Source organism: Salmo salar, chromosome 11 (assembly GCF_965601325.2).
Source record: "Salmo salar chromosome 11, fSalSal1, whole genome shotgun sequence".
NCBI classification, from domain to species: Eukaryota; Metazoa; Chordata; class Actinopteri; order Salmoniformes; family Salmonidae; genus Salmo; species Salmo salar.
The window spans coordinates 10768981-10794379 of NC_138301.1; the positions used below are offsets into that span (position 1 = coordinate 10768981).

Consider the following 25399-nt stretch of genomic DNA (forward strand, 5'->3'; position numbering starts at 1 on the left):
CTCTGTAGAACTGCCTATACTATGACAAAATCACTATTTTTAGTAGTTCTTTAAAGTAAATAAGTCACACTTTTATGACTGCTGAATGCCAATTATCAACCACTTAGATCAGGGATGGGCCAGTTCCCGACTACACAAGCGGGTCCCGATCCAGAATTCTAAATAATGTCACGGGTCGAATCAGATATGATTGTCTCGAGGTACGTGTAATTTTAACTGACTTTTCCAGAAGGACCCATATAGTTAAAAACGCGACTGCTGCAGTAGAGAGAGCGAGAGAGAAATTGTAGAATTTATGTTGCTGCTCTTTGCTTTTCACGTAGGTGGCACGTGTAGCTTGGCCTATTGCCAGCTCTATGGCTGGCAATAGGCCAGCCATAGAGCCTCTGTGTGAGGCAAAAGTTAGGAGATATCTATTCAATGGAAGATGGAATTAAAATGATGGAATTAGAAGTTTAAGGAGAAGGATCGGCTACAACGACCAAGAGCCAACAGGTAGGCTGCTACTACTATATTCTGAATAGAGTTGTTGTTTAACTGTGTAGGACAAAAAAAGCGCATGCAGCCTTAATTAGCCTACCTAGCTAGCTTAACTAGCTTCTCCCGGTTTGAAGACAGGTGCTATGTAATCATATTAGATGATGAATAACCTAGCTATGGCAGCTATTAGTCTACTATAGCGTGAGCCGGCTTGGTTGGTTGCAGTCTCATCTCTCCCTCCTCCCTGTGTATTAGCCTACACACACGGCACGGCCCCTGCTAGAGCGTCACTTCTCTCTACCTCCTCTCTGGGTCTGGATCCAACCAGGCCAATATGGAATGAGTCTAGTTGTCCTCAGGTCCGTTTGGAATGGGTCTCTATATTGTAAAAATGTACTTATTCACATTGGGTCCGGTTGGGAAAGCCCCAGGTCCAACGTTTTTGGACCAGTGAAGGACTCTAGTTTTAACTTACTGTTGCAAGTTAGAGTAGTAACATAGACAAGGTGCAATTTCTAAATTTGGCTGTCCATTAGAAGTTTTTCTCTTATGTCAATCACTGATAGTCACTTAATTAGCCCATGTCAGGAAAACAATGTTGATTGGTAAGTCAAGTGGCCAGCTATCTAAACTTAGCAATCATGGTCGAATTACCAGCCTGGGGACCCCCATTTGATTTTGTTAGTCAGCCTCACTCAAATGTCATATAAATAACTGCAAACATTTCTCTCCACCCTATGGCAAAATGTGTAGTGTTGCAGAAAACTTGCTTTAAAACTACTACATTTTCTCTACGTCCCATGGCAAAATGTGTAGAATTGTACAAAATGAACTCTAAAACGTAAACGTTTTCTTTCTGTCAAGCAGGAGACTGCTATAATATTTAGCTTGCAATGTGGTGGGGGTGGGGGGGAATGCACATGTGGGTATGTAGTGGACGTCACGCTGCCTGCTTAGTGAGTACCACTTCCTCCCGATTCGGCGCAAACTCGGGACCTCTGCCTTGCTAGCACACGTGATCGTCCTCCCTCAAGCGTCTTAGCCGATCGCGCCACCTCAAAAGCTAGCGAATGAGGCAACACAAGTGGGACACATAAGGCCGAGGAGTAAGTTTCACACGTGTTCGTGTGCTACAGGTACGCAGACCTGCGAGCAACTGCTACCCCTCATGAGGAGTTCCGTTATTTTGCTGTTGCCCCCACCACCATCAGAGTTGCCCATCCCTGACATAGCTCATGTATTTTCAGGTAGAGATACCTCGTTAAACAACTGCTTCTATCCTTCTCGATTCTGCACATTCTTCTGTCTCTTCTCTCTCTCTGTCTTCCCCACACTAACGTAGCAAGCGTAAAAGAAGTAGGCGCACAATGTATTATGGTCACTGTAGTTAATTACCACGTTTTCTGCGCTAAACTATGTGGAATATTGGCCCTTTTGGAAAATACAACTCCCTACTACATCGCACAGTTCAGGCGTAGCAATCCTCAGTACTGTCTCTTTGCCCAGTGCTGAAAGGCAGGACACCTGCTGACGGAGTGTGAATAATACCAGGTTCATTTAACGAGGGTGGCAGGCTGCTCTGGCCAAGTATTTCAGCAGCTCAGCTATGAATTTTTAAAAGTGTTTTCTGTAAATTCACACTAGCAGATGATTTATATTCTGTGAAGTGTGGGGCCTCCACTAAGTCGATGTCGGGTGAGCGTAGCTTATCACAGGAACGATTAGATTATCATTCCATAGAGCATTTACATTTTTTTTTTAATCATACTGAACTATTCGTTGTCTGTATGAATAGAGGTAAATTGAGAGGATTACTTCATTCCATTACTATGTGTGAAAGACAAATACTCAATCTGAGGATTTTCCCGCTGAAATTAGTCACACCGGTGTGCTTTTGGCCGCACGACCTCCACTGTATTGTAACCAGAAAGAATGAAATATTAAAGCGCTGACTGAAGGTCAGGTTGGTTGTGTGTGTGTGTGTGGAGAAACCTGCAGGCCATTTCATGAACCTGAGCTGTTTTCATCTAGTGTTTCACACTCTTCGAGAGGATTCTGGCTGACTTATTTGCTGGACTGGCTTGATTGGGAGTTAGATACCGCAATGTTCTTGAGGAATATAATTTTGACATAAGTTGTGTAACACAGCATTTTGACGTTCTGCTTATAAACGTAGAAGTCATAATTGAATTGTTTGTTAATAAGCTTTTGAAAAAGGTCATTATAAGCAATTCATTCTTGTTAGGACCTTCGCATAGCCCCCATAATGCACGGATTACTTATTTTATGAGTGAAGAAACTTTTTCAGAAACCGTTTAGTTAAAATGTCCTGGAAGAGGCTATTAGCGTTCCACACATCAGCAGTTTTCATTGTGTGGACTGAAAAGATGTAAACTCTCTCTCACAATTGAATGAAAAGGCTCAACTCCGGAGATGTCACCCCACCGGGGCTAAGGAAGCAGCCAGGCTGTGCTTCTATAAATCATGCTGCAATGATCCAGCCATCGATTTCAGACTGGGCTTGTCTTTAGCACAGTTGAAAACCCTTAAAAATGTCTTCTTTTTTTTTTCATTTACAAAAAAAACCAGACATAAAGCTCACTTCTTGGATTTAAAATAAACTGCCATGCATTTTGCAGGGGTCGATACGAGGACCTGTCTTTCTACGATTTTATATGAATGCTGTTGGTCAATCTGTTAAAATTTTTACATTTCATGGATATGTTGTTGATACTATTATGTATGCAATTTCCCCGACTGCTGCCCTGACTGTGTCAACGCTACAGTCTGATTTTGCAGCTGTGCAGGAAGCCCTCCAAATAATCTCCAGAAGATGTTTTGATTGGATGCTTTGAAGTCCCTAGGACAATTCAGACAGCTGATTTATTTTACAATGAAGAATGTGTTCGTTTTAAATGAATGTGTTTTTGTATCTTAATGTGTATATTGTCTATATTTATGTTTATCTATACTTGCCTGTTTTATGTGCTTGTTTTTGTATTGTGCAGGGCTCATTTGCGAAAGAGACTCTAGTCTCAATATGACTTCCCTGTTGAAATAAAAGGGAAATAATCTGAATAGTTCTCAGAAAATCCTTGTTACTATGGAAGAGGAAAGTCGCATTTCGTTGTTATTTGTAGAGACTCAGTAGCTTGCCTTTCTGAGCGTTATGGTAGCTCTGTTGGCGAGTTTACATTTTATTGGCTTTTGAGAGGTATACCGCTGAGCATGCCCGTGAGAATAAAAGGGGTTCAACCACTGGTCAGATCTGGCCTGATAAACTTGGGACACATGGGAGCAGAAAGGGCTGAACCTACCTCTGATAACGTACTCCAGGGAGACTGTGCGTCAGTGAGCTGGTGTCTTATGTCTTTGTGGGTTGGCGCAGGACTTATCCATATTTTCAAGCAGGTTTCAAGCAGTAGAGTAAAATTCCAGCATTCTGTGTTTATGATACTATGTGGAGATCCCTTCCTCTTTTAAGAAGTGTGCTATTCAATTTAGTCTGCAGAATTCCAAAGAAAAGGCTGCTGGTCCTCCTTTAAATGAGGAAGCTCTATTGTCTCGGAATACCTGTCTGCCTGTGTGGCTCCCACCCAGGGATAATAAAACACCTTGAGCTCCTCCACTGTAGAAATAATGACCCATGGCACTGAAACTAGGCACAATTGAATCGATTTATCTGCAGTCTGTCCTTTCTTTGACAGCCTCAATGGTCTGAATAGTACGGGCCATTTTATGAGGAGAGGAGCCCTGTGGGTCCAGAGAAATGGCACTGCGCTGGATGGTTGGGCTCGTCTCAACTGGCCTGCCCAGTACTGAATAGACAGACTGGCTGTGACGTGACATTATGGCTCACTGTAAAAGTCTTGCAGCTGTTGATAAGCTAAACTCAGCAAAAAAAAGAAACATCCCTTTTTCAGGACCCTGTCTTTCAAAGATAATTTGTAAAAATCCAAATAACTTCACAGATCTTCATTGTAAAGGGTTTAAACACTGTTTCCCATTGCTTGTTCAATGAACCATAAACAATTAATGAACACGCACCTGTGGAACGGTTGTTAAGACACTAACAGCTTACAGACGGTAGGCAATTAAGGTCACATTTATGAGAACTTAGGACACTAAAGAGGCCTTTCTATTGACTCTGAAAAACACCAAAAGAAAGTTGCCCAGGGTCCCTGCTCATCTGCGTGAACGTGCCTTGGGCATGCTGCAAGGATGCATGAGGACTGCAGATGTGGCCAGGGCAATAAATTGCTATGGCTGTACTGCAAGACACCTAAGACAGCGCTACAGGGAGACAGGATGGACAGCTGATCGTCCTCACAGTGGCAGACCGCGTGTAACAACACTTGCACAGGATCGGTACTTTCGAACATCACATCTGCGCGACAGGTACAGAATGAAAACAACTGTCCGAGTCATACTAGGAACGCACAATCCCTCCATCAGTGCTCAGACTGTCTGCAATAGGCTGAGAGAGGCTGGACTGAGAGCTTGTAGGCTTATTGTAAGGCAGGTTCTCATCAGACATCACTGGCAACAATGTCGCCTATGGGCACAAACCCACCGTTGCTGGACCAGACAGGACTTTCAAAAAGTGCTCTTCACTGACGAGTCGCGGTTTTGTCTCACCAGGGGTGATGATCGGATTTGCGTTTATCGTCGAAGGAATGAGCGTTACACCGAGGCCTGTACTCTGGAGCGGGATCGATTGGGAGGTGGAGGGTCCGTCATGGTCTGGGGCGGTGTGTCACAACATCATCGGACTGAGCTTGTTGTCATTGCAGGCAATCTCAACGCTGTGCGTTACAGGGAGACATCCTCCTCCTTCATGTGGTACCCTTCCTGCAGGCTCATCCTGACATGACCCTCCAGCATGACAATGCCACCAGCCATACTGCTCGTTCTGTGCGTGATTTCCTGCAAGACAGGAATGTCAGTGTTCTGCCATGGCCAGCGAAGAGCCCGGATCTCAATCCAATTGAGCACATCTGGGACCTGTTGGATCGGAGGGTGAGGGCCAATGGCCATTCCCCCCAGAAATGTCCGGGAACTTGCAGGTGCCTTGGTGGAAGAGTGGGGTAAACATCTCACAGCAAGAACTGGCAAATCTGGTGCAGTCCATGAGGAGGAGATGCACTGCAGTACTTAATGCAGCTGGTGGCCACACCAGATACTGACTGTTACTTTTGATTTTGACCCCTCGTTTGTTCAGGGACACATTATTCCATTTCTGTTAATCACATGTCTGTGGAACTTGTTCAGTTTGTCTCAGTTGTTGAATCTTGTTATGTTTATACAATTATTTACACATGTTAAGTTTGCTGAAATAAGCGCAGTTGACAGTGAGAGGACGTTTTCTTTCACTTGTGCCATTTGTGAAAACGTGAGGAATAGAAAGACTGTATGATAATATGCTAGTATAATGGAAGGACTAAACCATTGACGCCAAGGAAAAAACCTGTTCCCCATCTTTTGTCAATGCTTTTATTCTTAAATCTCACACGTTATCAAGATGTCGCAAATGGATTAACACAGACTTTCAAGCAGTGGAGTAAAGTTTCAGCATTCTGTATTCATGATACTATTATCACCCTTATATTGCTCTAGGGACACAGGTTTGCTAATGGGGCATTTGTGGGCAGGGCTGTTTTATGGCTACTTCAGGAATGGTTCAGGGCTGGTTTCAAGGCTGGTGCAAGTTTGGTTTGGGCTTGGTTAATCTGGCACTCCGTCGGAGCTGTATTTGCAGGCTCTAACGAGAGTCCCTGCTGCGAGGCCCAGTTATTATCACTGCTGCTCCTCCATGCGTGGAACAATTGAGTGAGTCTGGATGTGTGTCTCTGCTGTGTGCCCAGGAAAGAGAAGAGGGAGGTAGGGAGGAGAGAGATGGGTGGGCATAAAAAGAGCTGAAAACTAGAAGTGCTTTAGTGTTGTTGAGGGATGACTCACAGTATTGCACTGAAATGAACCAAACATTTCCTGCATACAATATATGGTTGTCCTCGGCTGCACTCTTCTATATGCAGACAAGCATTGTTTCACGCAATTTCCAATTGAATATACATCAACTTAAGTATTCTGACTCTAATGTACTTTTTAATTATTACCACACTCTGAGGCTGTACCACACATGAAGTTGTACTTTCCCCTCCTCTCACTTTGAAAACGCACACAGTAGAGGCATACATATAATATTCAGCCCACCAGGAAGACTCCTATTTCTTCTGTGTTAGGTACCTGCGTTGGAGTCAGTCTGCACAGGGTTCAGTGATCACTGTTCCTTAGCAACAGGTGAGCCATATGGTCGTTTCTGGCACAGTCAGTCTTTTCGTGAGCAGCTGGCTAGAACTTTGAGTTTTTTGTTCTGCTGGTGCTTGTAGGGTGATTAGGGTTGCACTTGTGGCTGGTACAGGTGTACTGTATGTCAGTGATCTCCCAGAGTGCGCCGTCACATCTTCCGTAGACATCTAGCTCCGTCTCAAGAGAGGAGAGTAAAGAGCCAGCCCCCTCCCTGACTTTTCCCGCTTACAGTTCAAAGGTTAGTGGAGAAGCTACACCTCCATTCTACCCTACAGACCCTTTTTTTTAAGAACACCCTCAACACTTTAAAAGCTAACGGGGGAAGAATGCATCTCTATCAAAGAAATGTATTTTCTCTTTTAAACTGAAAAGAATCAGAAAATCCCTATTCCTGAGAAGTGCTGTGGCAGCACGTTGCTAAGTCACTGTTTTGAAAGGAGAGGGAGGGAGTGTAGTGTGTGTGTGACAGGAGGATGTGCTTTAATCCAGCAGCACGGTGCCTCTCTGTGTTAGAATGTCAGCTCCACTCTTCCACACAGATGCCCCCTGGCTCCCTGCACTGTGGTCTGGAGAGAAGACTGTGGCAGGCCAGAGGAGAGCAGGAGAAAGGAAGCAGCCATGGCTGGCTGTCACTGGGAGAGTGGGGCCAACTGCCATGCTCTCTGGGAGCCGTGTGGGGCGGAGTTTCACTAAGACATGCCCCCGCGCTGTTCCACTGCAGGTCTGTCCTGTCCGCCTCCGGAAACCTTAAACTACAATCCGGGATAATCTCCTTGATGCCTGACTAATACGGTGAAAATCAGAAATGAGCCTCATATACTACCTCCTGGGGTGTGCTTTCCTTGGCCTGTTCTTAAAACTAATGACCCCACCTGCTAGTTCCCTGATACTTACATCACCATCGCCATTCTCTCGGTAGATTAACGTTTGCTCAGGCTGAATAAGCCACAAGGCCAAGGTCTTTGACTCAATTTTAAATTTCCTACAAAAACATATTTGAGCGCTATGTGCTTTATAGGAAGCTTTGAAGGTGACTACAGACAATGAGCTTGTTAAGTATGTGGGTAGATGGATTCTGTTTTCTCTCTCTTGTTTTCTATTCTGTACCGAGAAGGATTTACAATATGCGTCATACAAGAAATGCTGTAGGTAATTACGAGAGATTATAAATAATTTATTTGGTAAATATTAAAAAGAAAATAAACAAATCACCCAATTTGTTAATACTATTAGTTGCTTTATCTATTTCAAAGCAGGTAACCTCTGCTCCTGGTGGACTCAGTAAATTGATTTTAGAAATTAAGTTTGAAGATTAAACACACATTCATGGAAATGCTAATCCTTTTCCTGCTCGGGGTGCAGTTTACATTGTTCAGCACTTTGTACGTTGAAAGTAGATTTGTATTCAGTGCCCTGCACTTCCTCCCACCCCACTAGAGCGTATCTGCAGGGAGCAGGGCTGTCTGGATAGAGAAGAGGTTTTATACCTGCTTAACCCACTTTCACAGCGCTCTGTGGCTGACTGAGAGACTGACTGAGTAGAAGAGAGCAGCGCATACCCCATGATGCATGTAGTTGCTGAGTAAATACTTCATTCTGGCAGTGGTGTGTGTGTGTGTGTGTGTTTGAGGAAACTGTAAAGCTTTTACTGTTGTTTCCTCCTTGGGTTTTAGCTCTAGGTGTGGTGGGCTTGATGGGAGGAGGGTTAGAGCTAAGTCTGCTCGGTTATGTTTAGCTTTAAGGCTGACAACACGTGAAAGTGCCTCCCGAGGTCAACCTCTACTGTGGCCAGCTGTGATTGCATTAATAGTAGTGACACGTATCGACCGTGCATGTTTATCGGATGTAATTGATCCATTTCTTTCTTCTTTTTTTTGACATTTTTTTTTGTACTTATATGCTTGTGTATGCTTTTAGAGGACTTATGATAATTACCTAAGCACCCTCTTGTTCAACCTCCTTTGTCTCCACTCCTATCTCTAAAATACAAAAAAAGGAAGCGGCATTGTGTTTAACGCTCCCCAGCTAATTGATATTAACGACTACCATTAAAGTACAGCAGCATAGTGAATATCCCAGAATCCCTTACAATGACGCCATTCCGAGGTAGCTCTGACTTTAACCTCAGCTTCAGGCTCTCGTGAGAGGAAGATGAAACTGACGGGATGACCACCGCCTTTATTCCTTTTATTTTACCCTCTAAGAAATGTCTACCGTTTACTATTGTCAAGCAATCATTTCAGAATGTAACTAATAATTTCATGCGATTAATGGCAAGTAAAAACGTAACAGGGTAGATGGAGAGGGACGCGGTATGAAATCGCCACAATGTAGTGCAAATGAGGCAGCCTGGCTGCGTTTTTTTATTTATTTAAATCACACTCGTACTTACTGTAATATGCATTGGTCACTCTGCCTCCGTGAAGAGCGTTGTCTTGGCAGCGGAGGGTTTGACAGTTAGGGAAATTGACTATCACTTTAACTGTAACAGGTGATAGTGAAAGGCATTGAGAAAGGGCAAACGGTGGAAAGGGGTTGTGTGGAGGAGCTACATGATGTCAGGCTAGGACAGGACCCCTGCTCTGACTTTCCTGTCACACTCAACGTCTCATCCTCAACATCAAGTGTCATCTTTCACTCCTTCATGTTCTCAGTGTTTTGCCCCACAATCTCGGTCCGTTTGTTGAAATGTGCTCTCGTTTTAGTGAAGGGGTGTGAAAATATGACTTTGCCTTCATTAGACAGCTGTGGCGTGAAAATAATCTCAGAACAATACAGCTCTACCTGACACTTGGTATTTTTGAATTGGCTGCGTGTGCGTAACTGCGTGTGTGTGTGTGTGTGTGTCTCTGTGTATTTATGTGTGGTGATAGGATATTTTGAGCAGTGAATAATTGTAGCTGACGCATTGGTTCCTCTGGTGTTTATTACTCCCTCACGAATCTTTGCTGCGAAACAAAAGGACATGGAAGACGTAGCCCTCTTACTCATGGTTTCCCAACCCTCTCCTCGGCCCCCCCCCCCCAATGTTTAAAATGTTTGTTTTAATCCTAAACTGGCACACCTGATTCAATTAGTTAAAGGCTTGATGATTAGTTGAATCAGGTGTGCCAGTAGGGTTAAAACAAAATAATGGAAACTTCTGGGGGGGCCGAGGACGACCAGGTGTGTTGAGTTTAGGCAATCACTAAACTAGATTAGCTGATCAATGATGCCTAGTTGGAACAACATCCTGCAGTACCTGCAACACTCCAGGAACAGGGTAGCCTACCTCTTGCTACTGTGCGTACAGATAGCCCAATGTAATCTGTAGTGTGTGTGTGTGCGTGCAAGCATGCCAGTATGTGTTACAATTACACACACTGGCCGCAGTAGGGAGGCTTTGTATGTGTCATGGATCTGCCCAGATGGAGCGAGAGGCGAGCGTTTAATGTGTGTCTGTGATGGGTTTAGTTCTAGCTCCGAGAGATAGCGAGAAAGAAGGGAGGGAGAGTGAGAGAGGGAGGACTGTGAGGCAAGCGGTAGTGTGAGAGGAATTTCAATCAAGGGCTCAACATGCTGTTTAAATACCATCAGCACAAAAGGGGAGGGGAGACTGTCGGGGGGATAAATCCTCACACCTGAGAGGCTGAGAGGAGGCAGGCAGCCCCAACCCCACCAGACCTCCCTCCACATGGCTGGGAAGCACCAGATGTGCCGCTCACATTTCATCCTGTTTCAGAAGGAAGATAAAAAATGAAAATATAAAAATGAGAGGGAGAGGAAAGCCAGAGTCAGCAGGTCGTAAGCCAATGACGATAGCTGAGTACCAATACACAGGATCGGGCTTTTATGGGAAAAGATACATCTTAGGGAATGTTGATGAGTAATACTGGATGCCATCATTTATAAGTCTGTTTATCTTGAAGTTTCTAGTTTTTATTGCCTCACTCAGTGCAGCCCTTGCTTTCTCTTTCCCATGCAGTAATCTATATCAGTAGTACTAGAAAAAAAAGTAGAACAAACACACAAAGAAAATAGAAATAAGAAGAACATACGTAAGCTATATACCGGGTCAGTTCCAGGGTCAGTGCCAATATATAATATTTATAACTCCAAGCTAAATCAAATGTTTGGACTATTTTGTTTTTTTTCTTTGTACCGGGCATATTAAATAAAGCGCATGTTAGTCATTTAGAAGTAAACTGAACAAAAATATAAACGCAACATGTAAAGTGTTGGTCCCATGTTTCCTGGGCTGACATAAAATATCCCAGAAATTTGCTATACACACAAAAAGCTTATTTCTCGCAATTGTTTTGCACAAATCTGTTTACATCCCTAGTGAGCATTTCTCCTTTGCCAATATACTCCATTCACCTGAAAGGTGTGGCATCTCAAGATGCTGATTAAATAGCATGATCATTACACAGGTGCACCTTGTGCTGGGGACAATAAAAGGCCACTCTAAAATGTGCAGTTTTGTCACACAACACAATGCCGCGGCCAAGTTTTGAGGGAGCGTGCATTTGGCATGCTGACTGCAGGAACGTCCAGCAGAGCTGTTGCCAGAGAATTGAATGTTCATTTCTCTACCAGAATTTAATGTTCATTTCCAACGTCGTTTTAGAGAATATGGCAGTATGTCCAACCGGTCTCCTAACCGCAGACCACGTGTAAACCACTCCAGCCCAGGACCTCCACATCGGCTTCTTCACTTGTGGGATCGTTTTGAGACCAGCCACCTGGACAGCTGATGAAACTGTGGAGTATTTCTGTCTGTAATAAAGCCCTTTTGTGGGGAAAAACTAATTCTAATGGGCTGGGCATGGCTCGTTTATATTTTTGTTCAGTATATATGCCATATGTACAGTATTTGACCCAGGTCTGCTGTACACGGTTTCCATGGTACAGCATGACATGATGAGGAGGATTGGTTCTGAACAGAGTGTACCCCTTCATTCCATCTGTTATATCCCTCCCTTGAGATGAGATGGGGAAATAAAGGAGCTTGTGCTTTTATAAAGTCAACCTCATCTGTGAGTCACTGCTTCCCCTCCCATTTGTATTTCATTTGAAATGACAGCATTCTGTCCTCGTTGACAGGGGGATGGCCATCGGAGGCTGAGTGATGAAGTGCAATTTACCCTCGCCCGTCACTCACACGGTAGAGATCCCAGTGAGTGATCGACGTGTAGTCGGGGACTCATGACAAAGAGGTCTGACAATGTCACGTAGTGAATGCCTGAATAGCGGCAATGCAGATGAAGAAAGGGCTTTTTAAAACATGCGCTATGGGTTTTGACACACCCCGAGGAAAGCTCACAGAGGAAACAGCTGATGCTTTGAAGCCAGAGACTAAAGACCATTTAGCAGAGCATTGGTTCAGTTTTTTCCCCGGCAGGCAGCCTTTGGACTTTCCACTATGTATAATTTGTGAACGACAGACCCTCCCAGAGAAAGTGGGAGGTGGGACAGTTATAGGGCGCCCTGCTGTGCGTGCTGAGTGAGCACTGGGTCCTTTGATTAGCCAACCACTGCTTTGCGCCGTATGTTCAGCAGCCAACTCAGCACTTCAGCAGACACACAGGGCTTTCTGCAAGGCCTCCAAAACACGCCAACTAGCATCTGGAGATGACTCACTTGTGGTTCACATCTATAACTGGAAAGGAATTGCTGCTATGGTCTCTCAACAAATGATTTTAAGAAAGCACATCAGACTGATTTGTGTGTAATATTTAGTCATTGTCCATTCCTGTTTTGGTTTTTTGAGGGATTCAGGGCTTTTGACTTCTTATTTATTCATAATTTCTCATTTAAGCCTTGACCACATTGTCTGTACATACAACTGATAAACAGTGTCCCCCCCCATCAAAGAAGTAAACGCTTTGATTTCTGTCATTAGAGGCTCTGTGACCATATTGTGCCCTCTGGAGGTCATCTCTGCCTGTGCAGGTTTCTTACCGTATCCTACTGGGCTGTGCTGTGTTCCCTCAACAAAAAGCATTCCATCGCTAGGGAGACCCCCAAAAAAGGAAACCTAACTGGCTGAACTACCGTCTGCCCAAGGACTTCTGCGTAATGAAACGTATCCTGCTGTGAAAATGGCCTCTGAAAAGCTGTCAGCTTGGTCTAGCTATTACTGAGCATCAGATAATACTGAGTGGTTATGCTAAAAGATGAGGTACATTAAAAGGACCTACGGACAGTAGTTCACATACTGTAGCTGTATGTGGAGTAAGAGATGTGGAACGTTTGAGGATGATACAAGATGTCTTGCATTAGCCCAAGATGTCCCAAGACCTTAGCTGCTGATAGCTGTTGTCTGATAAGGACAACTGTCAGAATCATGAGGGTGGTCTTTGATGAAACCTGTCTCACCGTGGCAGCTGTCCTGCTTTGCAAGCTTGTGTGTGTGTGTGTGTGCGTGCGTGCGTGTGTGGCATAGAAAGTTATTTGTCCATTGACTCAATGTAGCTGATGGCAATGACAGCAGAGAAAGCTTGAATGTGCCCAATTCTTCTTTGCGGAGCACTAAAGGGCAGCTCGTGCATATGCATCAATGACCTTGCCAAATAAAATCGAAAGCGTTACACTGACTTTAAAAAAAGAATGCGATTCATGTAGAGTCCTTTTACACGATCGTCTAATTAGAATTCCCATAATAAGCAGACTGTAAAAAGGCTGGTTTAAAACAAAATCATTAGTTAAACAGGAAGTATAATAGCAATCACTGCATCGGTCCTCAAGGCTTAACAGGACATTTTTTACATTTACATTTAAGTCATTTAGCAGACGCTCTCTGCACTGAGCAGATTAGGAAATTCCAATGTTGAGCCTTTAGTGCTTATTAGTAGTGTTGCACGGTATACCTAAAACGTCTGTACCTTTTCGATACTATAACATTTTAAAAAACGGTCCGGTACTAGAATGTGTTATTTTCAGTACTTCTGCCAAATGTGTCTCACGAATCAAGCCTGTCTATCAGCGTTGCCGACCCCACTTAGTCATTGCTAACCTGCACTTGGAGTCTGGGCTGCGTCATGTTCGCTTCCAACTCACGCTGCACAGAAGTTAACCCACTTTGAATAATGCGACACGGCATGTAGAAATGTTGCAACTGTTAATTACTGTTTGCAAAACGGGCTAGTACATTACAGGCTAGAACACTTTACAATGGAAGAAGATGCTGGTAGCTTCCAGCTTTGTAAGCAAAATGTCCTTGCTAGCTGACAGCTAAAGCTAACATAACATCAATTCACTATCCTACTACCTTGTTTGTGATAATATGCAACCATAAGGCAAAATATGCAGATTTTCCAAGCTGATTGCCACCAAAAAACGTTATTCATTGAATTGAATTGAATTTATTTTGGGCAACAGACATATACAACAAAATGCACAATGTGAACCCAGAGGATATCACTTGAAAGTATTAATTAAAATGCTTATTTCCAAAGTGGTCCTCGAGTGGTCCGTTCACTTATTTGGTCTCACTCACATCTCTCCCAAAGATGATCTATAGAGAGCAAAAGTAATGGCGTTTTTTTTATAAGCGCTAACTCTGCCATGGTTCGTTGGACAAAGCCTACGGGGAAAATGAATGCAGTTTTTTGGGGGGGGGGGATTTTAGATAAACGCAGAAAATAAGGTCTGTGGTAAAAGCAGGCTTAGGAGATCTTAAACGTTTTGTTAGCTGATGAAGATTATCTCATATAACGTCACTTGTTGTGAATTCTTCAAAATTCATGTAATAAACCATATAAAGGCTTCATAATTCATAAAGGTCACGCTAACTGACTGCAATTATCTCAAATGGAAGGGAAACTGATTTTTTCATCTGTAGCCCCATGAAATCAGTCAAAACAAGCTCAATAACTCAATGCATGCACACACTGCTATTGAATATGCATTCACCTGTATTGTGGATAGGCCTAGGCTACATCTTGATTTACACAGTTTATCAACAGAGATTTACCATCCAAATACATGATTCCCATTATGTAACTAGATTGGTAAAATCAAATTGACTTTATAATTGATTAATTCATGCGCACATGGAAGTCTCTGGAAAAAAATGTATGTAAATAAAATTGGGGGGTGGAAAGCTGCACTGAGTGGTGGAAAGCTGCACTGAGTGGTGGAAAGCTGCACTGAGTGGTGGAAAGCTGCACTGAGTGGTGGAAAGCTGCACTGAGTGGTGGAAAGCTGCACTGAGTGGTGGAAAGCTGCACTGACTGGTGGAAAGCTGCACTGAGTGGTGGAAAGCTGCACTGACTGGTGGAAAGCTGCACTGACTGGTGGAAAGCTGCAGCGCCTGTAGCAGTTAAATAGGCCTGATTTTAAGAGGAGATAAGGGAAGGTGAGCAGCATCACCATGTAGAGCTGACAGGACCCTCGCCTCAAAACCAATGAAAGATTACATTAGAGGTGGGCAGTGGTGGGATTGTAGACCAGAGGGTGGATGTAGTACATGAATGGAAGGGGGACGCCACTGGCTAATTCTGATACATCCCCTCTTGTTAAACTAACACACAAACACATGTCATTCACAACAGCACTTCTAAAAACCTCATGCTTATCGCTCTTCCCCGGAGCTGTTGTATTTCATGTGCACAGGTTGGCCTTTTTGTTCAGACACACCTGTGTCTGGTTATTAATTCATGTTGCAGTTGCCATGTGGTCTCAGAGTGTTTGTTCATGCATGTCGGGTCTATTTCCAAACGGACTGTTCCGTATTTTACTCCTGCTTGATTTGATCAACAAAAATATTGTATTTTCCGATGAATAGAACGAAACGTAAAGGTTGTTTTCCTATTGGGGATCAAATTAAGTTTTAAATGGTATTACAGTGAAATGCTTACGTGCGAGCTCTTTCCTCAACAGTGTAGTATGAATCTAACAATTGTCAATGTCAGTGATATATATATATACCAAAAAAAGAGCATGATCATTACTGTACTAAGTCAGATGAAAGGTAAGAAAGAATATACATTATTGGGATTTATATTTATTCATGAATGGTTATATTTTCCTTGTAAAGCTACAGTTGAGTGTTTTTACTTGCTCTGACAGAATGGACGTAGACAGTCGGTTACCCTTGGTTCAGATGCAACGCCCTCCAAAAAGTTTGGCTCAGCCCGAACCATGGCTTCTGAGAGGACATTGGCTCACTTTTCACTGCAGTGAGTGTGAGTGAATGGACAGAGGTGAACTAGAGCGGTCTGACTCTGTTCTGTCTTATCAGACGGGGGGGGGGGGGGGTCTGGGCGCTTTCAATGCATACATCAATAGAGCGAATGTGAGGGAAGAATGAACTGCGTCTCATTGTGCTGACTTCATCATATGTGTCCTCTCCTATCTCCTGGCTGGCCCGCGAGGGGCAGTGGCAGTGCCACAGTCAATGCAAACTAGTCTGAAGCCAAGCCAATTGGAAACTGTGTGTGTGTGTGTGTGTGTGTGTGCGCAAGGTTCAGCAATTAGCTCTCTGGGCATAAAGGAGAAAGCAGGAAGTATTATAAACCGCAAAGCATTCTATGAGCCTACCAGATAAGGATTGATGCTCACTGTGTGGGTAAGGTTGCAGATAATTGAGACTGTTTGCGACTTGCTGTGTCAGAACCAGTATAAACCTGTTGTTGGGGGATGGCACAGATGATTTGCCTAGAAGCAGGCTGCTCATGACTGGGGTAGGTGTCCTATGTGCCGTAGCCAGGGGGAATCTGGGACACCTGCCACTTCGCTGTGCTGTCAAGCCTTGTGTGTCTTTGTCACAGTGTGTGTAAAACAGTTCCAGGCGGTATTTTATTGGACCAAATTCCAAACTGAATTTCAAGAACTGATTCTGCAGGAGGCTAGAAGGATTGTTCATCCTCATTTACTTTGTATTCATTTCTAGATGTAGTAGTTGGCTGTGGTTAATATATACACATATAATACTGAATCTGTGCCTTTTTGCCACAACAAAGGGATAACTAGAAGTCTCCAGGACACTTCCTGGTTCCTGGTACCCGTTGACGGCTACATGTATATCTAACAGGATTTAGACCTACATGCATTTGAAAATAATCCTCATGTCATTTTATTAAGGTCTAGTCAGAATAAAAATGTGGATACATGGAACATTGTTTTTTGTTCAACTACCAACTGGGTAATATACACAGTTTGGATTCCACCGTTGCTTTAGTTCAGTGTGCGATGTGGCCATTTCTTTTTTTGGTCAGCTGATGTCGTTTATTTTCAGTGTGAATTTAACCTGAGGCAGATGCTGTTCTCTTCAGTGTGAATTTAACCTGAGGCAGATGCTGTTCCTCTCTCTTCTCACTCTTTCTGTTCCCATTTACCTCACCACTTCCCTCTGCCTTAAGCAGAAAGCATTTCTATTACGTTTAAGCAAAAAATGCCTTTATTGCCTATGAAGATTTTATTTTTATTTTTTATGACTGAGTCAGCAACGAAGGGAATTGGGTTTGTATGAGGTAAAGAATAACATTTGACAAGGACAGTTGCTTGTCTCTTTTTACTTTTGTTTCGTGCTTTTGATATCCTGATAGTGGACAGTTTTTTGTTTGAGTCATCATTATGTATGTACCTCTCTAGGACAGCATGATCCATATGAAAACTCCAGAATTCCTTCTGTCGACTTAAATCTGTCTGTCCTCCGCTGTCTTGCAGAAGAAGGTGGTGGAGCAGCTGAGGAAAGAGCTGCTGGTTAAACAGGATCATCCGGAGGTCCAGGCCCATCAGCATCCCCAGCACCCAGTGCAGCCTGATGGGAAGGCCTCTGCCCTGCCTAACCTCCACACCCCACCCTCCCTGCCCTCGCCTGACAAACTGAGCACGCCACAGGTACTTGTTCACACACACTGCTGTAATAGCAATCTGTTCGTATGTGTTGTTGAAAGTAGCCCCATATTCAACTTAGCTTCTCTCCTGGACAGAACACGATGACGATCACCCCGGTCATCGCCACTAAGACTCTACCTCTGGTACTGAAAGCTGCCACCGCTACCATGCCTGCTTTCACCGTGACGCCGCGACCTTCCGTCGCCAAGGTCACAGCCATCAGCAACACGCCCAAGGCCAGCATAGGTCACCCTGACTCACTGAGTGCACCTATCAACCTTCAGACATCCAGCAAGTTGACCCATCAAGGAATGGAGCCGGTTCGGATTGTCTCCAAGAACACTATTGTTGTAAGTATACTGCATGTACCGCATGTCACTCACTCAGCTTCATTGTCTGCACATACAATTCATTTACACTGAAGTGTCCCTGAAGTCCCGATTTTGTGTTAATGGTATATTTCTGATTTTGTAAACAAACGTTTGAAATCACAGGGCACAGATGGGGTTGACATGTGTTCTTTAGATAATGAGGACGTGTCGCCGCAGGAGCGTCTGCAAAATGAAAGATTTCACAAGGGATGAATCGGATCGGGGACCAACTTTTCTTCACTGTGTGAACTTGCTCGCTCACGAGCGTGTCCTCAGGGCCTATCTCGTTGAGACTGTGTGTGGTTTTTTCGCATTCTCTAACGTGTGTAAACGGATGGTTTCGTCGCAGGTGCAGGCCACCGCCCAGCCTATCAAAGTTCCTCAGTTTATCCCTCCGCCTAGACTGACGCCTCGACCTACCTTTCTAACGCAGGTTCGTCCACGCGGATCTCCCCTCCCCTCACCCCCGCAGCCTCTCTCCAGTAACACTAACAGGGGGCGTTTAGACTGGATATCAGTCCTAGAATGACCAGCTTCTAAGCTTTTAATTCGTTAGCTATCATCTGACGTCCTACAACGTCAAATGTACTCCATTTGAGGCAGTTTGATTGGATAGCCTACCAGACTACAACGGTTTTCTATTCAGAGGTCTGAATAGGGATTCTACTGGAGGGGACTGGTGGAGCAAGTTCTTCCTAATTTGTTGTTTGTCTTGTGTCCTTTTGTGACGTGTGTGTGTTCCTGCATTCATATGCTTTTTGTTCAGGACCGAAGGCTTGACCCAAGACCTGTTTCAGTGGCATTTTCGTAACCCCTTGCTAACTACCTGGCTTCACTATCTATGTCAGCAGTGTTGTTCCTTACCACGTGCTTTGGCTGTTCCTTCAATCTACCTGCCCAGTGCCAACCCACTTCCTGCTAACCTTGGTTGTGAATGTGGCATGCCCTCTGTTGTTGCTGCTTTGTGTGTTGATCACAGAGGGCTAATGACAATGCTGTGTATTTGGTATGCACTTTTTTTTACTGTTTACTGGCCCTTACATACTGTATGCTCACTATCCTCCTGTCTATATTGTGGACCAGGTCCGACCTAAACCAGCCACGCCTACGCCCACTTCCACGGTACCCATCGCCCCTGCGCCCCCTCCTCCCATGCTGGCTGCCCCTCAGCTCCTCCAGCGGCCTGTCATGTTGACCACCAAGCTGACCTCCACCTCACTGGCCTCCACCACCGGGCCCATCCACCAGGTACACATTGTAAACGGCCAGCCCTGCGCCAGCATCACCAAGACCCTGCCATCTGCCCAGCTGACTGGCATCGTCATCACCTCGCCAGCCACCATTACGGCCACCCTGGCAACTCATCAGACCCTTCAGATCAGAAGCCTCAGCCCTGACACCAAGGTGAGAGGAGGGGGAACAAAGAGGGGGCGGGCAAACTTGATTTGTTTAAATTACAGTCTTCTCCGTGGACCCAATGAAATGAAATCTATTAGCTTCCAGATAATATCTTCAGTAGGGCCGTCGGTAGTAGAATTACCATTTTCATTGCTGTTAAACCAAGAAGCACCCTGCTGTTAGCCTTGCTATTTTGTGTTCATCACAGGCTTCTTACTTAACTCAATTTGGTCGGCATAGACATCCTGCTTTGTTGATGTGCATAGCTAGGTACTTGAGCGGCTGCCACAACTCTATTCCAGAGAGTGAATTCGTAGGTACACTGAATATTGGAAGACCTCCCAATAACATTCACGAATGGAGAGTCCTCCGCCTACATAAGACAGGTCATCACCACCCTCTGTCCTGGTTTGCTGTGTGTGAAGATGTGTGTTTCTCCTCGTTGAGAGCGGTCTCTCATGAAGGGGCGTCACATCCACCGTCACAGTCCGACTCTTGTTGTGCGCGGCTAACTCTGTTACTTCCGTCCTCCAGACTGTTAAAGCTCGGGGTGTTACAGAGCCGAAGACCTCGGCCAGTGCGCCCTCCTCTCCTTCACACACCGCTAGAGGCACCCCTCCACCCCTGCTGAGGAACAAGAGAGAGGACAACCCCCAGGTGGGCATGTACTCTATACACAGATGCAATGAAAACAAGAAAATAAAAGTACAGTACCAGTCAAACGTTTGGACACACCTACTCATTCAAGGGTTTTTCTTTATTTTTACTATTTTCTACGTTGTGGAATAATAGTGTCGACCTCAAAACTATGAAATAACACATATGGAATCATGTAGTAACCAACAAAAAAAAGTGTTAAACAAAGTAGCCACCCTTTGCCTTGATGACAGCTTTGTGCGCACTCTTGGCATTCTCTCAACCAGCGTATTCTACAATGTAAAAATAAAGAAAAACCCTGGAATGAGTAGGCGTGTCCAAACTTTTGACTGGTACTGTAGATGCTCAGCTTTGTGGGCCAATCTTGTTTTCTGACACGTTTACTGAACATTTGATTTCTTGTTCTCTCCCACAGAAACTTGCCTTCATGGTGTCCTTGGGACTTGTGACATATGACCATCTGGAAGGTTTGAAGACCCAAATGGAGCTTTTGCTTTTATAGCACCCCCCCACACCCTGTTCTGTATACGTTTTTACAATAATGTCTGCGCTTGCATGAAGACAATTTAACCTCAGATATGTCCAATGTGTTATACTGACCTGGTCTATTCTATACCTGAGCAGAGATCCAGAGTCGGAGGCAGGAGCGCAAGAGGAGAACAACAGCAAACCCAGTATACAGTGGAGCAGTGTTTGAGCCGGAGGTACAGTATATAGGCCACTAACGTTGTTATTATTATGGCATTATGATGATACTGTCAGGGTTGGTCTCAATTCCAGTCCATTCAGGAAGTACATTTGAAATTCCAATTCTCGTCAATGGGGAAAATTTGGAATTGGAATTTGGTTTACTTTCTGAATTGACTGGAATTTAAATGGAACCGACCCCAACTCTGAATACTGTACCTGTTCTAGATCTGCTGTGAGAGAACCAAACCTAAGTAGTAAACACAACCTATATTTACAGCGTAAGAAGAACGGCGTCACATACCTGAACACTCCTCTACACCAAGGCACCAGGAAGAGAGGTCAGTATGAATCTCCTGTCAGGTTATGGAAACATCTAGCTACTCAGGGTTGTGTGGAGTGACCCACCTTGTAACCTTGTTAACACCATGTCAATTGGACCAGGAGGACCAGTCTCTCCCAGACACCAGGAGGAAGTCTATGCTGTCATATCTCATAAAACTGTGGAGACCAGTATACATCATTTTGTTGTACCGTGATACTGCCCCATCACAGACTTACTGTAGGAGCTCTTTTGGTTGTGCAATAAAGCTGTCTCTTTCCTTGCATTTCCTGCTTTTATTGCCACTTGACTCTGTGCTTTTTGCCCTGTCTGTAATTCATGCTACTTAACCAGCTCTCTTTGCCCTCTCAGTAAGATGGGAAGGCTACCCTGCTCTGAATGTATTGTTGAGGATGGCTTCACAGCTCTGTACTGTATGTGCTCACCCCAGGACTCCACCAAGCAAAACCCCATGTGGATTTCAGCCATGTCTCTGTCTGAATGCTATGTGTATGGCATTAGCCTGGGTACCAGTCTGAGTTAGCATTCCACTCCTTGCCACTCTTTCTCATGTTTAGCATTACACGGGAGAATATGTAGTGGAATGTTAACAAAACAGGTTTGTGGATTTCAGGCTAATATGGCGTGTCAAGCCAAGTCAGATCTCACTACTCATTTGTTTGTAACAGACTTAAGAGGCCTGTTATGTAACATATTTAGTGGTACACTGCGGTTCTGTGAGTAGAACATTTAGGAGAATGAATCCTCATATGAACCAAGCATTTGCTTCCCACGTTCTGACTGCCAATGTTGTATTTGACCTATTGTTTCATATAGTACATTGAAATAATGTAGATATTAGATTTTACATTTGTTTCAACAAAGTCTTGCCCTGCGGGTCGATGCGATGTGGCTTATGTCTTGCTTTGGCCTGCTTTGTTCTCGGAACTAGTGTCCTAATTAACTGTCAGCTTTGCCCAGCTCACCCTTCCTCTTGACCCGACTTCATGCTGTTCCCCCTCGCTGTGTACTAACGCTTCTGTCTGTGCTCCTCCTCTTCCTCTTCCTTATGCGCTAGCCAATGAGGACCCATTGTCACAGGTATGTCATGAGAATGTTTTTTTTATTTTGTTCTCCCATTTTCCTTTCTTTTGTTTTTGTTTTGTTTTGTCGTGTCTCATCTCACCCAGGTCGCCCACCCAAATACAGCAGTGTTCCTGAGCTGGGTCTTCACACCCCAACATCCCCCACCAGCAGTCATTCCGCCTCCCCGGCCCACCACCGGCCAGAGAGGGGGGGCTCTCACTTCCCCGTCCACCCCCACACCCTCCCTCTGCCTAGACCCAGCTCCGGGGATGTAAGTAGATGATGGAGAGCCTACTGCACCTACCAGGACTAGAGAAAACCTCCCCCCAAATCCCCCCCCTCAGTGGTATCTCCCTGAGGCCCTATGGTTTCAGGACAGACCACCCCTCCTTACAACATGAAACCTTCCACATCCATTCACTTTTACACCCTACATGCCATTACATCCATCATTCATTTATGTGTGACAATCTATGTGTGTCCTGGTGTCCATAACCTTACAAAGTGAAAAGTCCCTCACTCCTTTGGCTGAGGATGTTTTGGATCAACGCATCGCACGTCATTGCAGTTGACAGTGGTGTTTGGGGTTTGGTAGGGTAACGTGACCAGCAACATTACTCGCGGTCATCCAGTGAAAACTGGTTAGTGTGAACAACACCCAGTGCCCACAAACACAATTACAATGTGGACAGTTTGAAAGCACAGTCAGATTGGGCAGGTGTCATTCAGTGAAGTTCGACTCCCTCTCCTCTAGTACCACATATCCAGGTATGATCGGTTGGGCGTAGTGGCCACAATACTGATTGATGCAATTCTTCCTGACAGGGAGACATCCATGAGGACTTCTGCACTGTGTGCAGGCGCAGTGGTCAGTTGCTCATGTGTGACACATGTGCACGTGTTTACCATCTGGACTGCCTCGCTCCACCCTTGAAAACCATTCCCAGGGGCATGTGGATCTGCCCCAAATGTCACGACCAGGTAACAGCAGCATCTGTCCCTGCAGTCTCAGCCACTTAGAAGGTCCCCCAGCAGTTCCCAGGCCAGTTGTAAACTAAATGCAGCTAATACAAGCTCCAGCTGCGCCACGCCAGTTTGTAAGAGTGAGATATTAGAAGGTGAAACCTCAGTGAGAACCACTCATGCCACCTTGTCCTAGTGCTCTCAGGAATCTCAGAGATTGTCTTATTGTAGGGGGTCTGAGCAGTAAGACTAGCTTTGTATGTTCTCCAAACAAAGTTTTTGAACAGGCATGAGAAAGCGCCATGCATTTCACTTCATTATTTGTACAAAATGCTTCTTGCACTGTCATCTTGTCATTTTTGACTTTTTTTTTTTCTTGTCCGTCTAGTCTCTGAAAGATTTGTGCACTTTATGTGGAAGTGCTCCAAAGTGCTCCACAGGGGCCCTGCATGTGTCCCTGGGCTTTTTGGTGCTTGGTTGAAAGGGAAGACGTGTTCTGTTGATATCCCTCTGTGCAATGTTTCCATAACATACAGTATGATAACCTACAGTAACCAGTAATCATTTGATTCATGGCCTTGTCTCTCTGTCCTAAAATCCCTGACAACAGCGTTCAGAGCCATGATTGTATAAACATCTAAAAGTTGGTGATGAAATCAGGCAACTTCAACTAAAGTATCTACAGTGCGGTCCGAAATTGTTGACACCCTTGATAAAGATGAGCAATAATAACTGTATAAAATAAATCATTCAAATACCGAGCTATATTTGATGCTAATTGTTTTGGGGAAAGTATATTATTTTCTACTAATACAATTGTTTCGAGAAAGACTTTGATTAAAAAGTAATAATGTTTTTTCTCAAAGGTAGTCATCAAAATTGACACCCGTAAATACTTGTAGAATTAAAGTAGCCAAAAGGTTAGCATTTGGTCCCGTATTCAATGACTACATCAAGCTTGTCTTATTTCTTTCATTTTATTTCATCTTTATTTAACTAGGCAAGTGACTACAAACTTGTTGGATGCAGTTCATTTGGTTGTTTCAGATTATTTTGTGCCAAATACAAATGAATGGTAATTAATGTATTGCGTCATTTTAGAGTCGCTTTTATTTCAAATAACAATCTAATATGTTTCTAAACGCGTGTACATTTAATGTGGATGATACTGTGAATGATGATGAGTGAGAAAGTTAGAGGGTCAGAGGTCATACCCTGAAGACATGCTAACCTCCCCTGTTATTGGTAATGGTGAGAGGTTAGCATGTCTTCAGGGTATGACCTCTGACCCTCTGTAACTTTCTCACTCATCATTATTCACAGTACCATCCACATTAAATGTACAAGCGTGTGTTGGAGATATAATCTTTGACCCTCTGTAACTTTTTTTCACTCATCGTTATTCACGATTAATTCAGGATTATCCGTAATCATGGTAGCATCCACATTCATGTAGAAGTGTTTAGAAACATATGTTATTCTTATTTACAATAAAAGTGACTAGATACATTTATTTACCATTCATTTCTATTGGGAACAAAATCATCTGAAACCACCAAAACTAACGTTAACTGCGAATGCATCCAACAAGTTTGTAGAATCGTTTGTAGAATCGTTTGTGCTAGTAATATGGGACCAAATACTAAACCTTTTGACTACTTCATTTATAAGAATCTTTAGGAGTGTCAATCATTTTGAACGCTACCTTTTTGAGAGAAGAAAGTATAACTTGTTAAACGAAATCTCTTTCTCTAAACAATTGTATTCGTATAATGTAATTTCCCAATTTTTTTTGGGGGGGGGGGGGGGGCATACAATATATAGCTCAGTATTTGACTTAAATTGTATTTCTCCGCTCACTTTTCTCCGCCAAAAACTACTGAAACGTAATGGACGGTTGAATGGCTATTTAAAACATTTTTTTTTTTTTAAAGAAGCAGAACTAAGCCGGTTGTTGACATGGATTAAATTGTTTTCCCTTTTCTTCTTTAGATTTTGATGAAAGATGAGGCAATCCCATGGCCTGGAACCCTCGCTATAGTTCATTCCTACATTGCGTATAAAGCAGGTACAGAAGAAGAACAGATATAAAAAGAGCTACCTCCAAAATGAATTTGTGTTCATCTAATTAGCACTTAATGTTGACCGTAATGGTTTATCTGACAGCTAAAGAGGAGGAGAAGCAGAAACTGGTGAAGTGGAGCTTGGAACTGAAGCAGGACAGAGAACAGCTAGAACAAAGGGTCAAACAGCTGAGCCAATCCATAACGGTAAGCGTTACACTGCATGACACTGATGCGAA

At 44.0% G+C, this 25399-nt stretch overlaps 1 protein-coding gene across 7 annotated transcripts in view; it reads left to right on the forward strand.

The window, feature by feature from the left end:
- The window catches only part of LOC106561954 (PHD finger protein 21A), a 47957-nt gene that overhangs the window by 17969 nt on the left and 4589 nt on the right, over positions 1-25399 (forward strand). For 3 of the 7 annotated variants that reach the window (XM_014126429.3, XM_014126432.3, XM_014126430.3), the window contains 12 exons: positions 17443-17616; positions 17709-17963; positions 18334-18417; positions 19068-19388; positions 19917-20039; positions 20455-20506; positions 20664-20743; positions 21007-21067; positions 22239-22405; positions 22960-23115; positions 25090-25165; positions 25264-25367. In XM_014126429.3, the coding sequence (XP_013981904.2) occupies positions 17443-17616; positions 17709-17963; positions 18334-18417; positions 19068-19388; positions 19917-20039; positions 20455-20506; positions 20664-20743; positions 21007-21067; positions 22239-22405; positions 22960-23115; positions 25090-25165; positions 25264-25367 (1653 nt within the window). Of the gene's footprint in view, positions 1-17442; positions 17617-17708; positions 17964-18333; positions 18418-19067; positions 19389-19916; positions 20040-20454; positions 20507-20663; positions 20744-21006; positions 21068-22126; positions 22150-22238; positions 22406-22959; positions 23116-25089; positions 25166-25263; positions 25368-25399 lie in introns of all 7 variants that reach the window. The other 4 variants (XM_014126435.3, XM_014126434.3, XM_014126431.3 and 1 more) reach the window with 4 other exon arrangements.